The 17,232-nt window shown below is 46.5% G+C and overlaps 1 protein-coding gene across 2 annotated transcripts in view; it reads right to left on the reverse strand.

The window, feature by feature from the left end:
• Positions 1–325: 325 nt before the first annotated feature.
• LOC133374800 (uncharacterized) overlaps positions 326–17,232 on the reverse strand; it is a 29,460-nt gene continuing 12,553 nt past the window's right edge. The window contains exons 2-8 of one of the 2 annotated variants that reach the window (XR_009759983.1): positions 12,336–12,551; positions 10,854–11,114; positions 7,781–7,903; positions 3,402–3,440; positions 2,491–2,543; positions 1,107–1,320; positions 326–660 (exon numbers count right to left, since the gene is read on the reverse strand). Coding sequence is in view for 1 of the 2 variants with exons in the window: in XM_061606017.1 (XP_061462001.1) it covers positions 1,219–1,320; positions 2,491–2,543; positions 3,402–3,440; positions 7,781–7,903; positions 10,854–11,114; positions 12,336–12,551 (794 nt within the window). In the remaining variant the exon portion in view is untranslated. Of the gene's footprint in view, positions 1,321–2,490; positions 2,544–3,401; positions 3,441–7,780; positions 7,904–10,853; positions 11,115–12,335; positions 12,552–17,232 lie in introns of both variants that reach the window. The other variant, XM_061606017.1, reaches the window with a different exon arrangement.

Below are 17,232 nucleotides of genomic sequence, written 5' to 3' on the forward strand. Positions count from 1 at the left end.
CAAGCTGAGTGCATCCTTCCATAGCTTACTGTGAGTCATTGATGGTTTTGGAATCAAGGTCAATTGATTCACGTAAGAGATGAAAGTCACATCAAAGTTGCATTTGGGCTCCTGTAACGCCTATCACTTGTCATCACTGGTGGCTGGTGGCTCCATGTCACGGTGGCAGTGGAATCTGCTCCAGGTTTTAGTCAGTACTTTCAAGGAGTTGTCCAGGATGCTTCAGAAGCAACAAAACATGAATGCACCCAATACATTTTCAGCTAAATAAACAGCACTTTGGGCAAGCATATCACACAAACGGTTTTAATGTATAATATCCAAAATAAAAGCATTGGGGGTGGGGGAGAACTCTGAGCCATAGGTGCAGATCTATTGAACTAAAGCAAAAAGTAATGCCAGGCTGCCAGCAAAAAATAAAAAACAATAGAGAAAGTTAGTATTGGTCTAAAAAGGCTGTCAGCAAACAAATTTGTGGGTCTTTAAAAATCAGTTGCTTGAAACACAAAAGAATCTGATTGTGTACTGTATGTTTCTCCATAGCACCCTCCGGTGGCCACGCTGGTAAATACCTTGACTGCGGTGCCTGAGCATCCACTCTCGCACGTTGCTGAGCTCTGGTCCTTGTTCCTAAGATTGCTTACTCTGCAACAGCTTGTCCTGTACAGATTTTTAAAATTCAAGAGGGTGTTTGTTCTTATGGCTAAAGCTACGCTTGAAAAACATAATTAGGAATGTAAGAAGAGCCTGCTGGATCCGGCCAATGGCTCTAGTCCAGCATCCTGTTGACACAGATGCCTCTGGGAAGCCAGCAAGCTGAACCTGACCCCAACAGTCCTCTCCCCATTTGTGATTCCTAACAACTGGTATTCAGAGGTGTACTGCACACTGAGGGATGGAAAGGGGTTGGTTCCTGCAGCCTATGGGTGCACCAGCCCTGCATTCGGCAAGTTGGAGAACGCCCTACGTAAGTACTGATGTTGAACCCCACACACAGAGAGAGAATCAGTATCCCCCCCCCTACATTTTGCCTGCATATCTGCGGACTGAATAATTAAGGAGCTGCCTTTATTGTGAGTTGGTCCATTTAGTCTGATATTACCTACATGACTCGTAGCAGCTCTCCAAGGAGTTTGGCCAAAGGGTCTTTGCCAGCCCCATTACCTCAACTCTCTCTTAAGAGATGTAAAGGTCTGGACCAAGAATTTGAAACAGACATCATGCTTGACTTAGGGGTCGGTGGTCTTGCACGCTCAAAGCCTCGTCATCGTTTGATGCTTGTGTCATTTCTGGGGGGCCCTCACCAGTTGGCTTGAAGACCTGCGGTGGAAGAACGAGGAAATGCAAGATCAGAAAGGAGAAAAACCCCTCTCCTAAAAGCATGGGGGCTCTCTGGTGCTGAGATGAGAGCTTTGCAAGCACCAGCCTTATGGCAGAAGAGTCCTCCAGACATTGTTTTTTAACCTAGAAGAACTAACAGATCCAAAGGGCCACCTAAGAGAAAATGCTGAGAGCCAAGGAAGGAAGAGGACTCTCATGGCGACAGGAACTTGAATGGCAGCCATTTTGGAAAGAGAACCAGTTGGGTGCTAGTTTAAAATAATCCTCTCAACAAACTGGGATGGGGGTTAAAAATATGTAGCTGAGTGCCCCTTATGTAAACTTGTGGGGGAACAGGCTTACAGCATGGAACAGGGATTTTTCTGCAGTGGCCTCCTCCTCCACCGCAGCCAGTTATGAAATTCATGTCCAAGCAGTAGTGGCTGGTGGCTCCGTATCAATGGGGCAGTGGAATCCACTCCAGGTTACCAACTTGGACAGCTCCTTAAAAGTATGGGCTAAAACCTGGATCAGATTCCACTACCCCACTGACATGGCGCCACCAGCTGTCACTAATTCCAAGTAATGCTAGGTAGGCCCCATCTTAACTTTTTTAAACAGGACTTAAAGGCACGCTTAAATATTATGGCCTTTGGGAGTTAACTTTTGCCGCTGAGTTAAATGGGTTATTTATTCTATGGTAGTTTTATATTTTACTCTTTTAATTTTTATTTTTTTAATTCCTTTGTGTGTGTGTGGATAGATAGATGGATAGATGGACAGATAGATAGATGGACAGATAGATGGACAGATAGATGGATGGACAGATGGATGGACAGATGGACAGATAGATGGACAGATAGATAGATAGATAGATAGATAGATAGATAGATAGATAGATAGATAGATAGATAGATAGATAGATAGATAGATAGATAGATAGATAGATAGATTTGTAAACCACTTTGTGAGACAGTTTGGCCTGAAAAGCATCACAAAAGGCTGTTAAAAATAACCCAACTTCCCTCTGGGGTTGTACCTTTTTTTCTAAAAGGCTCATATTCACCGGGCGCTATGATTGTTTAGTACCACTTGAAGGGCAGGTTGTATTTTGAAAGGACACAGTGTTTCAGTCCTTCCCTGTCAGAGGGTGCTATGAAACCAAATTACCTCAGAAAGCAAGTTCAGCTGTGCTGCCTGTTCCACAATAAGGTAGTCGGAGTCTGCAAATCAAAAGTTCAAGATAAGCAATTATCTACCATCAACCCTTGCCTCTGAGCATTTCCTATCCGCAATGTGGAAATATAAATTATGGCCTCCCTTATGGGGTGGCTGTTAAGATTCTTCAGACAATGTAGGTGGAGTGCATTTCAAAGCGCTCTGCAGAGGCTTAGTAATATCTCAAAAATTAGAGCCAATCTAGCAAAACCGATGCCATATTCGGAATCAGCGACGCAAAGTTACCCTAAAATCGATCAAACATCATTGGCAATAAAATTAGTGTTGACCAGTGTAATAAATGCAAGGCTCCACTGGACTTTTAAAAAGCTTGCAAATTTAAGAAGAGCCTGCTGGCTCAGGCCAGTGGCCCTTCTAGTCCAGCATCCTGTTCTCACAGTGGCCAGCCAGCTACCCCAATGGGAGGCCCACAAGCAGGACTGAGCACAAGAGCAATTCTCCCCTCTTGTGGTTTGCATCAATTGGTATTTAGAGGCTTACTTCCTCTGATGGTAGAGGCAGAATCTAGCCATCATGGCTAGTAGCCATTGCTAGCCTCATCCTCCATCAATTTGTCTAATCCTCTTTTAAAGCTATCCAAGTTGGTTCTCATCACTGCCTCTTGGGGGAGCGAATTCCACAGTTTAACTCTGCTGCATGAAGGACTTTCATTTGTTTGTCCTGAATCTTCCAACATTCAGCTTTATCACATGCCCACAAGTTCTAGAGTTATATGAGAGGGAAAAAACCTTTTCTCTGTCCGCTTTCTCTGTGTTATGCATCACTTTAAACACTTGTATCATGTCACCTCTTACATATAGCTCTTACATGTTATGATCAGCATCTCATGGATATTTTCATACCTGATGATTCATTGATGGATACTGTCCTGCTGCGGCTTCCTATGTACAAAAAGAAAATAAGAGAGAAAGGGGAGTTATTAATTTAAATTAATACTGAGAATATGTTTCTTTTACGTGTGTGCATTTTCCAGTTACAACAGTATTTCCTTCCCAGGGATCATAGAATCATAGAATAGTAGAGTTGGAAGGGGCCTATAAGGCCATCAAGTCCAACCCCCTGCGCAATGCAGGAATCCAAATCAAAGCATTCCCGATAGATGGTTGTCCAGCTGCCTCTTGAAGGCCTCCAGTGTCGGAGAGCCCCCTACATCTCTAGGTAATTGGTTCCATTGTCGTATGGCTCTAACAGAAAGTTTTTTCTGATGTTCAGTTGAAATCTGGCTTCCTGTGACTTGAGCCCATTATTCAGTGTCCTGCACTCTGGGACAATCAAGAAGAGATCCCGTCCCTCCTCTATGTGACAACCTTTCATGTACTTGAAGAGTGCTATCATATCTCCCCTCAGTCTTCTCCAGGCTAAACATACCCAGTTCTTTCAGTCTCTCCTCATAGGGCTTTGTTCCCAGTCCCCTGATCATCTTTGTTGCCATCCTCTGAACCCATTGCAGTTTGTCTGCATCCTTCTTGAAGTGCAGAAACCAGAACTGGACGCAGTACTCAAGATGAGGCCTAACCAGTGCTGAATACAGGGGAACTAATACTTCACGCAATTTGGAAACTATACTTCTGTTAATGCAGCCCAATATAGCATTTGTCTTTTTTGCAGCCACATCACATTGTTGGCTCATATTCAGCTTGTGATCAATGACAATTCCAAGATCCTTCTCACATGTTGTATTGCTGAGCCAGTATCCCCCATCAACTGTGCATTTGGTTTCTTTTTCCTAAGTGTAGAACTTTGCATTTATCCCTGTTGAATTTCATTCTGTTGTTTTCAGCCCAATGCTCCAGCCTATCAAGGTCCCTTTGAATTTTGTTTCTGTCTTCCACAATATTAGCTATGCCCCCCCAATTTTGTATCATCTGCAGATTTGATAAGCATACTCTGTACCTCCTCATCCAAGTCCTCATCCCACCAAGTTTCAGTTATACCTATCAAGTCGTAATTGCCCTCCTGTATTAAGAGTTCAAGTTTGTCCTGCTTGTTTCCCATGCTCTGTACATTTTTCTGAGGACTGTTACTGGTCCCTATTACAGCCGATCTCTCTGTTCCCATTACTGTGCACAAGCCTTCATCAGACGTTACCACCAAGTTTACATCTCCCTCCCCCTTAGGATTCAGTTTAAAGCCCTCCTGATGAACTTTTCCATGCTGTGGCCAAACACATTCTTCCCAGTCCTTGTGAGATGCAACCCATCACTTGCCAGCAATCCATCTTCCAGGAAGAACAGAACCCTGGTCCCAGAATCCACATCTCTCACATCGGCACCACCTTCGTAGCCATTCATTCACACAGAGTATTTTTATTTCCCTTTCTACTCCTAGGTACTGGAAGAATGGATGAAAAAAAATATCTGGGCCCCAAAGTCCTTGAGTTTCCTTCCCAGAGCTTCAAAGTGTGATGTGATTTCTTCATAGCTTTGTTTGGCTGTATCATTTGTTCCCACATGGATGAGGAGAAAGGGATACCTGTCGGTGGGCTTGATGAATGATGGCAACCCTTCCGTCACATCTCTAATCTGTCCTCCTGGTAGACAGCATACCTGGTGAGTCCACGGATCTTCTCTGCATAGTTGGGTTTTGATCCCACACAGAAGGGAGTCTCCCACTACTAGTACTCTTCTTCTTGTTGTGGGGCGAGGTTTCATTGTTCCTGCTTGATTGAGCTTCAGCGTCTTGCTCGTTGTCGCACGGGGTCTCCTGTAATTCTTCCACCACAGGCTGTCCTCCAGTCTCCTCCTCAAGTGGTTGAAAATGGTTCCATAGTTCCACTGGTGAAGGGTGTCTTCTGGCTCTTCTGCTCCTGTCACCCTTTCCCCACGGAGTTTCCTCCACTTCGTTGCTCCTCTCCAAAGCAGTCTCCTCTTCTGCTACCACTTGCTGTTGCTCTTCCACCTCCACTTGTCTTAGCTGCTGTTGTGACAAAGTGGAACTTCTAAAAATAGTCTTGTCTATTTTTAAGTCCTTGAAGAATTGAAAAGAATCAATTTGGTTATTTGCTTGCCGGAAAGCTTCACAGAGCTGTGGGCACAATTTTCCTTGAGCGATGACACTTGGGGGTTGCGAAGTTGCAGTGGAAACATGCCTAACCACCAGGGGCCTCTGTTACATAAAATGTTTTCTCTCCACCCCACCCTTCAGCCCTCCTAACAGCAGTCATTTTGCACATTATGGATCAGGTGTGAGGAACTCCCCCCACCCCGATGCTAAATTTCAACTCCCCTCATTCTGGCTATTACCCATGCTTGCTGTGGCTGATGTTCAGCAACAGCTGGAGAGCTAAAGTTTCCCCACATGCACCTTAAGCAGTAAAATTTCAATTACACTGAACTCCGGGTGGCAAAGCCTCAACACCAACTGAGGGTAGAGACACACTCCAAATTGCATGAAGTATTAGTTCCCCTCTATTCGGCACTGGTTAGGCCTCATCTCAAGAACTGCGTCCAGTTCTGGACACCGCACTTTAAGAAGGATGCAGACAAACTGGAATGAGTTCACAGGATGATCAGGGGACTGGAAACAAAGCCCTATGGGGAGAGACTGAAAGAACTGGGCATGTTTAGCCTTGAGAAGAGAAATCTGAGGGGAGACATGATAGCAGTCTTCTAGTACTTGGAAGGTTGCCACACAGAGGAGGGCCAGGATCTCTTCTCGATCATCCCAGGGTGCAGGACACAGAATAATGGGCTCAAGTCACAGGAAGCCAGATTTCGACTGAACATCAAGAAAAACTTCCTGTTGGAGGGGTACAACAATGGAACCAATTACCAAGGCAGGTGGTGGGCTCTCCAACACTGGAGGCCTTCAAGAGGCAGCTGGACAGTCACCTGGTGGGTATGCTTTAAGCTGGATTCCTGCATTAAGCAGGGGGTTGGACTCAGTGGCCACATAGGCCCCTTCCAACTTAATGATTCTATGTGACTGGTTCCGGTGCATCTCAACCTCTCTTTTCTGTAAACACGAAGCTAGTCAAACCCTGCTCCTTTTTCCTGTAACACCTGGTGGGAGCCGCTTGAGTGCTTTTGTGTGTGCGTGTGCTTCAAAGAGATTTCACAACTGATTGGCAGATCAACCTGTTCCCCCTCCAGGTGTGGCCAATGGAAACTCTTTGCTGTGGGTGACTCGTGTGCTCACAGCCCAAGTTATTGTGATTCCCTCCTCCATGTTTACAGAGTGACTAGGAAGGCTACAAAATGCAATGCTAGTAAGAACGCCAACCCCCATCTGAATTTGCCCAAAGATCCTTGCATTTGTTTAAATATGTGCCTAAGCACCAGCTCTTGCCGATAAGAGTGTACACATACAGTGCCCTTGGCCCAGAAAACCCTTTAGCACAATGTAGACCTCTGACAGCCAGAGTTTGTTTGTCTGCCTCTCTGACAGTCAGCCTAAATTTCCATCTCTACACAAATAAAACAGCATGCGCAAATTTGAGCCATGGGCCTGTGCCTGGAGGTTTTTAGCACCTTTAAGCGTTGTAGAGAAGGGTGAATTCTGCCAGTGATGGGGCAGTGCCCCATTTGCCCCCAATGGGCGAACCTCCACGGCACTCAAGGTGGTCCATAATTTAAAATGCGCTATAAAAATACAAAGGACAAAATGATAAAACGGGGGGAAATCTCTCTGGTGAGGGCGCTTTTGCCTTCCCAGCAGGGCACACAAGTCTTTAATGTGCTGTCATCTCTGGTTGCAGAATATAAACTGGACATGTGAGTGTTTGTATGAGAGGCAAGGGGCTGTATACTACTACCCCACACTTCCCTTTTGGCTCAATGAGTTTGTCTGTTCTCAAACCAATTGCTCAGGCAGGTGTGGGGAGTCTTTGGCCCTGCAGCTGTTGCTGACCTGCCGTTGCCCTCATCCCTGGCTATTGGTTGCTGGGGCAGACAGGAGCTGTAGTTCAGCAACATCTGGAGGGCCAAAGGCTCCCCACTCCTGAGCTAAGGGACAGGCTGTTTGAAGAGGGTGGGAAAGTTCAGAAATCAAGCAATTGCCTCCTCAAAACCTTTCTTACAACCCTCATTCTCAGAAATGACTGTTGCACTGAGTAAAAAATACATTTCTCCTCTTTTTGGCAGTGATGGGACTTGCCCCTATATCTGGATGCCCTAAAAATCCTGTTTTCGGCTGAGTGAAAAGATACTGCTCCAAAAAAACAAGAGGAGGGCAATTTCTGTGGGGATTCCAAAATACAAGGAAATTAACCGCAAAGACTCACCTCTTCCTCTCTTCCGCCTGTACATGAGGAACAGGATGACCAGCACCACAAGAACGATCAAAAGTGGGATCAGGTATTTCGCATACACGGATGCTAGCGCTCCTCGATCAGCGGACAAAGGGTCTGTGGTGACAGACGTAGTGAAGAGGAGAGAATCTGAGATTACATTTGGTACCTACAATTTGGTACCTCCTCAATTACAGTTGGGAGGCCTTGCTGTCAAACAACAACTCTGAAAGGTGACCTTGGGCCAGTCACTGTATCTCAGCCTAATCCATCTCACAGGGTTGTTGTGAAGATAAAAATGGAGAGGGAGGGAAAATGGGATATAAATGTGAATAATAATTAAAAATAATATATGTTTCAGGAGATAAAGGAAGAGCATGCTGAGGAATAATCCATAAGCATTCTATGATTTCGGAACAATGCTGGGCACAGTACTATAGTTGGCTTATTTTTCAAAATACTATTAGCCTTCTTGCCCAAAAAGCATGTAAGTGTATGGTCTTCTTTAAATAGGAATCCCAATAACTTCCCATTCCTTGATGCCAGGCATCTCTGTGTATTTGTCTGCCTAAATGGGGTTTTGGGGTCCCCTCCAAACCTGTGGTTTTATAGCTGTAATATGGGGTTCAGCAGGAAAGGGGGCTGCTAAAATGGTCACACCAGCCTCTTTGTTAAGCCAGGTTTGTTCAGTGTCTGCAATGTAAGCTATGGCAATGGGCTGCCACAGAAACTAAATAGGTGAAGGGGCTTCTGGAAGGTGAACCAAAGGGGGGCTGCCAGTTTCCTCTCTCCCACCCCCTGCTTCCCTGGCTGGGCGTGATGTCAGCAAAGCAGAGCAAACTCTGGATTTTTCCTTGGCACTGCCTGAGAGTATCCTGCACTTTGCAGACAAATTGCAAAGCCAGATCATTGCAATTAAGAACGTTAGCTCAGTCAGCCAGGCCTTAGCTGCAAGGGAAAAGTGGTCCAGGTAGACCTGTTTGGAGAATAAATCCCCCAGGGAATGGCAAAGAGAGGCACTGAAGGAAAAACCCAGCTCTTCCTTTCTGCCATAGAACTGAGGCTGGGGGAGGGAGAAGCATTCCCTATGCCTGGCTTTGCCAACCTGGTGCCCTCCAGCTGTTTTGGACTACAACTCCCATTAGCCCCTGCCAGCAAGGCTACTGTCTCGTGTTGATGGGCACTGTGGTCCAAAACGGCTGGAGTGCACCAGGTTGGTGAAGGATGCCCTAAGGTATCCTAGCCATTTAAAGAGGTTACTCTGCAAGGGATTTCTCCTGTGCAAGCCCCATGAAAATGAATGCTGATTTGGACTGAGCATTTTGTAAGGGCTCACCTGGGGCAACCACTTAGTTGGTTCTTCTTGGACTCAGAACTCTCGTGCTTGTTTTGGTCATGGGCTGTGGCTCAAACTATGCATTCCATGGCATCCCATGTTTCTTTCCCTTCTTTTTATTTTATTTTAAGCCAAAGAATCCCTGAGCAATCAGGGTTTCAAGGCACTTCCAGACTGTTGCTATTTTGGGGTGGGATTCAATCACATCTGGCTAATTCAGGCTGTACTTGATTATACTTGATCGGGAGGTCTTGCTCTACAATCTCACTTTCCTTTTTCCAGTAAGGAAAGGGATGGTGCAATGCAGGGGAAAATGTGGGATAACGCTTGCTTTGACGCGTCTAACTTCCCTGCAGGATGAATGCTCAGTAAAAAGGTCGTCAGGAAGTGCCCTCGGTGGAGGATGAGAGGGGCTGCTTCACCCTTTCCCTTCTGGCCATTTCCCAGCTCTGAATCGCCCTCACCAAGCTGCTTTTTCACCCACTGTGGAAAGATACATGGAAGCTACAGAGGCAACCCCCAAATCTTCGCCTCCCCACTCCGTTTGGGAGGGTGCCTTTGAGCTGGAAAAGAAGCAGGTCAAAAACAGCTTCTTCCCATGTATACTTTCTGGTAACCTGGACCGGGGTGTGGGGGGTGCGGATCGCACCCAGGTGACATCATGAGGGGGGTGACACCCAGAGCCGCACCCCCCCGCACTCCCGGTAGTGACGCCGCTGCCCCCCGGCACCCGGTCCGGTGCGTGCCAAAGGCAGGCACCCACTCACTGGCAGTGAAGCCTGGACGGGCCTTCCACCGTCAGCCTGGAGCGTGTGGTGAGCGTGCGAGCGTGACAAGCCACCCCTGTCCATGCCCTTGGGAGGGCACGTGCCGGAGGTCCGCACCCCCCCGCACTCCCACTAGTGACGCCGCTGCCTGGACTTGTCTGAAACTATTTTACAAGTTGTTGTTTTTTTAATCATGGAAGTACAGATTCCACAACTCTATAAAACAGAGTGGGAGTCTTTGAATTGAGCCCTTCTCCCTGTTTTTATATAGGCAGAGAGGTCAAATATGGGTTTGTGTATGAGGACAAGTGCGGGTGACGCCACTCAGGTGTGAACCTTCCATGACATTAACTGCTCAATGAAACTCCCATTACAGGCAGAGGGACGTCTCTGGGATGAGGAAGAGGAGCAGGGAAGCGATTACCAGAAGGGGCTGCTCCTCTGAGCCTGATGCCTGGGGGACAGAGATTGTTCTTCTGTCCCTTTGCTGTCTGATTAAGGGCAGAATGTTGGGTCTTAGAGGGGAATTTTCCTTTTTATGATACGATTTTTATGAATGTATTTCATATAATGAATACACAGGTGTCAACTTGGTTAGTCTTTTCAGTATGTTCACGTTAAGTCCGCATCTGCACTCTACAGTTAAAGCAGTTTTATGTCACTTTGAAAAGTCATGCCTTCCCCCGGGGCATCCATGGAGCTGTGGTTTGTTAAGGGTGCTGAGAGTTGTCTAGTGGGACTCGATGGCCCTATAGGCCTCTTCCAAGTCTGCTATGATTCTGTGATCACCACCACTGAGCCAATAGCTGAGATGCAGGGAGGAGTAGCATTTATAGACAGGCAGGATGTAACTAGTAACGGGTGCACTGTAAGTCTCTTACAAAACAGGGGCAAGTCTATCTATAAGACAGTGTTGATGTGGGCTTCTTCACTTCTGAAAATTTAATATGGCAGCTTGCCTCACCATGGCAGTGATCCCTCAGAGAAACTGTGCTGGTGTTTTTGCTGTCCTTGTTCCGTACGGTGCACGTGTAGTCCAAAGAGCCGTCTAGGGGCTTCTGAGTGACACGCAGAGATGGCTCCTCAGAGAGAACCACCCCAATTTCAGAATTTGACCAGGCGTAAGTTACATCCTCTACTCCCCATTCTGTTATGGCACACTCCAAGGTGACATTGCAGGTCCCATTCACGGAGTGGATGGTGATGTCTGGCTTTGGCAGCCTTCCTTCAGGAGAAAAAAAAGGATGAGAGTTGGTCACTTCTGTGTTGGACAGAGCCAACCAAGCTGTATTTGAATAAAGAATCCATTTCATCCTTGGGATATTAGGCTAGTTAGTATAAAGGACATGGGAAGAGTCTTGCTAGATCAGAGCAAAGGTCAATATATTCCAGCATTCTGCTTCCAATGGTGGACAGCCAAAAGCTTCTAGGAAGCCTATAATCAGCCCTTGCCGAACCTGACAGCCAGGGATTTACTGCCTCTGAACATGGAGGTTCTGTTTGCCTGTCATGCCTAATAGCTATTGATTAGCTTATCCTGCATGATCAGATGGCCTACTCACCTTGTGTTTGCCAACGTAAACAGTGTTTTGCAAGGAATTCCAGAATGGCGGCCGGGGCTTTGGCCCAAGCAGTGTTCTCCTCGTGGGACTCTGTTTTAATTGGGAAAGAATCTGGGGAGGCAGCGAGGAGGATGAGTGTTTATGGAAGAGCATAAGGGCAAAGAGAGGCCGGGCCCCAAATCAGGAGACACCCCGCTCTCGGAATCGCATGTAGGTGACTTACAGAAGCTCGTCCTCTCAACCTCACCCTCCTGGAGCCATTAATACTGACCTACCTTAGCTTATTGTAAGGAGTACAACTTAATCATGCATGTAAAGTATTCTACAAAGGCTAAATAGTATTTCTTGGCCTTTATGAATAAAAAACATAGTTTAGTAGAACAGTCAATGGTAGAGCAAGAAGTATTGCCTGCAGACGGTCCCAGGTTCAATCCTCTTGAAGAGAGACCCTTGCCTGAAACCCTGGAGAGCTGCTGCCGGTCAGTGTAGACAACTCTGAGCTAGATGGACCAACTGTCTGACTCGGTAGAAGGCAGCTTCCTATGTTTCTAAGTTTTAAAATGTTTGGGATGCCCAAGAATACAAAATCTATTCATTTTATTTTATTTTATTCAACACCAGCTTCTTAATCATTGAATCAATCTGTGTGTGTGTGTGTGTGTGTGTGTGCGTGCGAGAGAGAGAGAGAGAGAGAGAGAGAGAGAGAGAGAGAATGCTACTTATAAAGGAAATCACATATGACTCTATTTTTGCCACTTTATATTCCATTAACAGTGCTGGAATTACTTTGCTTGAATCACGACATCTTTGAAGTGTGTGTCGGCTGCTTTGTGATTCACAGCTTCCCTTTCTGATTCCCCCCTACACACGCATCTGACACTTACTGGCTTGATACGCAGTGCTGCTCTTTACGGTGGCGTAAGCTGGTGTAGTGATGTTTTCCCAGACTCCCCTTGAGGAATCTGTGACGTTATGAGTTACCCACATCCTGTAAGTCTCGTCATGCTGCAGCGTCTGGTTGACAAACTCATCTTGCATTTCTTGGAGACGTTTCGTTTGGCCAACTTTGGAGGGATATTCTGGTTCCTCTGTTTGCAGGGCTGCAGAGAAATCGCAGGAAGGCAAAAAAGATGGAACGGGGATGGAACGATCTGTCAGTTATCCGTTGCTCATTTTTCCAGTCTTGGGCCAGACTCACAGGGTTGTTAGGATAAATGGAGAGGGAGGAGAACTGTGTACACCACCTTGAGCTCCTTTGGAGGTAGGATATAAATATAATAACAGGGACCCCTGAGGGGCCCCTCCACTCCCTCATGGATCACAGGGCAGGAGCTTCCGCCTGCCTGCCGTTCCCTTGCCCCACTTACCTGTCTCCTGCCTTTTAGCATTGCCCTTAATGAAGATGGCGGCCGAGGTTTCCCTAAGGTGCTGCAGCCCCTGCCGCCATCTTGGCTGATGGCAGAGATGTGCACGCGTGCCATCAACCAATATGGTGGTGGAGGCTTCATTCCCTTAGGGAAACCGTGGCTGCCTTCTTGGTTAATGGCAATGCTAAAAGACAGGAGACAGGTAGGTGGGGGTGGGGTGGGCCGTGCGCACGCACGCACGCACACACACCGGGACCTGGGGCAAGCTGATGCCCAAGGGCCTCGGCATGCCAGGGGCCGGCCCTGATTTCTAGTATTATAAGTGGCCAATAGGTGGCACTGCCACATCAAAGAATACTCTCTACTACACAGTCTCATGGTCTCACCCTGTGTAAACATCACATTCTGAAAAGGCACCAGGTGCCATTTCTCATTTCCTGCCTACTTCAAAGGATGCTTTAGAGATGATTCACCTCCTGCTAGCCTCATGCCAAATGACCTCAAGGAAGGTTTGACCTTCTGTGAGAGAGTTCACAGCCTTTTCTAAGCTGACTCATTCCTCTACACAGAATTAACAAGCCTCCATCCAAGCTCAGGAAGGGCATTGAAAGAGGACTGCTGGATTTCACATACTCTCCAGACAACATAATTCTTTGACAACACACATGGCAGATCTGGATATTACAGCATTTAGACATATTGCTACCTGTTTGGTAATAGATTTATTTGACTTCTCAAGGAATATCCTCAAAAGGTTCTCTCAACCAGGAACTGCCTGAAAAGGGGATAAATTTTGCATTCTCTAACCCATGGGTGGGAAACATCAGGCCCAAGGACCAAATACACCCCTCCCAGCCTCTCTCTCTGGCTCTCAGAGTTCTTCCTAGGCCAGACCCTTCTCTGTACCTTCCTTGCACCCTGAATGTTTTTGCGTCCTTGAACTCAGATAATGCTTCTTGCTTGTCTGGATGCCGGACAAACAGCGATGGGTGCATGTGTGTTTAAGAACATAAGAAGAGCCTGCTGGATCAGGCCAGTGGCCCATCTAGTCCAGCATCCTGTTCTCACAGTGGCCAACCAGGTGCCTGGGGGAAGCCCGCAAGCAGGACCCGAGTGCAAGAACACTCTCCCCTCCTGAGGCTTCCGGCAACTGGTTTTCAGAAGCATGCTGCCTCTGACTAGGGTGGCAGAGCACAGCCATCATGGCTAGTAGCCATTGATAGCCCTGTCCTCCATGAATTTCTCTAATCTTCTTTTAAAGCCATCCAAGCTGGTGGCCATTACTGCGTCTTGTGGGAGCAAATTCCATAGTTTAACTATGCGCTGAGTAAAGAAGTACTGCCTTTTGTCTGTCCTGAATCTTCCAACATTCAGCTTCTTTGAATGTCCACGAGTTCTAGTATTATGAGAGAGGGAGAGAGGTTTGGAGTAGCCTGCTGTACAAAGGTAAAATTCACATTGGTTGCTCCGTCCACTTTTGCCTCTGTGTCAACCCACCGCTGGCATGTGGCCCTCAGGTGGTTGCCTAGGATGGAATGTGGCCCTCAGGCTGGAAAAGGTTCCTCGCTCTCGCTCTAACCCCTGGATCAAACACACGAGAGACTTTTTGAGCTCTTTGTGGTTGCAAGGACAGCACCTATCTTTGACGGGAACTTTGGCAAATCTGCTGTCTAGGATTTTGGAGGATAAACTGTTACAACGTGCCAACAGAACTTCTCTTCCGTACAGAAAATGTAGATTTGGCAGACTTTTGTTGTGGGTAGGCCAAGCCAGGCCCACTGACCATGGTGTAACATGAACAATTAACTGACGCATATAACTCTTGCACATTCATATCGTTGATTCTGTGTTTACCATTTTTTTGCTTGCACTAGGTCCAAAGACAGGAAATAAGGTGGAGATCAACCAGCAGCATGGGGTCCCTTTAGAATGGTGTTTTGTTTTTGCTGGTGCATTCTGCAACATGTAATTGATGGAATAAGAATGAATTAGTAGGGATTTACAGGGGAAAGACTATAGCTCAGTGGCAGAGCATTTGGTGGTTGGCGTTTACTACCAACCACCCAGTCAAGGAGAAGACGAAGACGAGACTTTTGAAAAGCAAATTGCCAACGTTTTGTGGAAGTCATGGGGGATTTCAATTACCCCGATATCTGTTGGGAGACAAATTCTGCCAAACATGGCCCTCCAAGAGATCCTGACTTTTATTGGAGGTAACTTTCTCCTACAGAAAGTGGAGGAAACAACTACAGGATCAGCTATCCTTGACTTGATTCTAACCAATAGAGATGACTTGGTGAATGAAGTGGCAGTTATGGGAGCTAGTGACCATGCTATAATTGAGTACTTGATTTTAAAGGAAGCAAAAACGGAGAGTAGCCACGTGCAGACCCTGGACTTCAGGAAAGCTGATTTTAATAAACTCAGAACAATGATAAATAAGGTTCCGTGGCCAGCGACCCTAATGAGAAAAGCAGTCGGAGTCCAAGATGGATGGGAATTTCGAAAAATGGAAATTCTAAAGGCACAGTTGCAGACAATTCCAACAAGGAAGACAGCAGAAGAAGCCAATGCGGCTTCACAAAAAGCTTCGAGAATGACCCCCCCCCAAAAGGACACATATAAGAAGTGGGAGGAAGGCCAGACCACAAAGGAAATGGTGGTACAGCTACTCAATGAGGATGGGAGAAGGGTGTCACGGGGGCAGGGAAAGGGGAAGCATCAGGCTGGGAAACAACCTGATGGTCAGGTTGACTCTCCTCAGGGATATCTGGAGCTGTGCTGGGATTTTTGCAGTGCAAGTAGAATTAGTAATTTTTATTATTATTATTATTATTATTATTATTATTATTATTATTTTTAGGGACCTCCCCCTTGACCTCCCCTGTTGACCTCCTTTGTCAAACTCCTGTTCGCTCACTCTGTTCGCTCGCTCTCTGAAAGCTGGCTTGCTTGTATCTCCTCTCCTGTGGACCAGCTGAGACAGCTCCCTCTGCCCTGCTCAGCTGGGAGTCAGGAAACGGAATGAAAGTCCCAGCACACACAACTGCTGCTTGTTGCCCTCAGTAGTTCTCAGGCCATGTCCTTCAGCCAATAGCTATCAGGCCAATAAATGTAAGTGCTTTTGTTTTCTTAAAGCTAGAGCCTCCTTGTGATTATATCCAAGGTCAAGTGTGCTTCTTCAATGGAGATCCTGTTGCAGTTGTGCCAAGCATTCAACATCAAATGCTATCAATTAGCCCAGTGCAGGCAACCACTTCTCTACAAATTTGGCCATGCATCTGCATTAGGTGTGCAGTAAAACTCTCCTCACCACATGCAATGGATGGGGCAGGCATCTGAGCTATCCCAGGATGAGAGAGGTGGTTGGCAGTCTGGTCACTTTCATGGGCTCCATATGGGTAGCGAAGGCTGGTCCATTAGGCTGAATGGGCACTGCCCACAAACCTCCGTCTGCCATCAGCAGCCCCCACCTGCCCGCCTGCTTACTTACAGCTAGTGAGGGGTGACTCTTAGGGATGGAAAGATCTGCCAGTTTCGGTTCTCTCACTTTCTCACTCTTCTAACGTTAAATGCAGTTGTCAGCATTTCTGCAACAGTCTCCAATTTTTTTTTTTAAATCCTCATGAAAATTCTCCACCATTTTAGTGCGAATTTCTCCAAATAAACACATTTTTGTAGGCAATTTTGACAAAGGTGCACATTTTTGCAAGCCTTTGCTCCTCACCTCATGCCTTTTTCCATGTTATTTTCACTCATGTCTTCATTGTTTTGCACACTTTCCCCTAATATACGCATTTTTGTAAACGTCGTTTAGTTGGCAAACTGCATCCCAAAATTCTAATAAATGCGAATTTTGAAGGATCTCCCTGTTTTGGTTCTCATATTGTTTCGGAAAGTGCGAATTTGATAAATTCTGCTTGAAATTCAAACTGAGTCGAAATTCTCACCCATCCCTAGTGACTCTGCCTGTCATTGGCTCTGGATTCACCTGCTGTTGGCCTCCTTGCCTTCTCCCTTAGCAGCCACAAGGGGCACCAGCCCCCACAGCTTATGGGCTTTGCCTCCCCCTCTTTTTCAGGCAAGGAAGAGCATCCTGCTCTTGGATCCTGGATGCCCGTCCTTGTACAAGAAGCAATTCAAGTTGATTAAGTGGCCAATTCACGATGACAAAAGGCTCTGCAAAGTGTATGGACAAGAGCAGCTGGCAGATGCCTTGCCTGGGTATCAAAGTGGGCGATACCTCTGTGGCATGAATGTTAAACTAGAGGGGATCCAATCCCAGTGTTTGTAAAAACTCAACTCGGCCGTTTCTGAAAACAATGAACACTGAAGGGCCTTAGGAATATTAGCTGTGAATATTCTCACCTCAGTTAAAAATATCTTCATGCAAGGGAGTGGGGGTTTATTTATT

Source organism: Rhineura floridana, chromosome 22 (genome assembly GCF_030035675.1).
Source record: "Rhineura floridana isolate rRhiFlo1 chromosome 22, rRhiFlo1.hap2, whole genome shotgun sequence".
NCBI classification, from domain to species: Eukaryota; Metazoa; Chordata; class Lepidosauria; order Squamata; family Rhineuridae; genus Rhineura; species Rhineura floridana.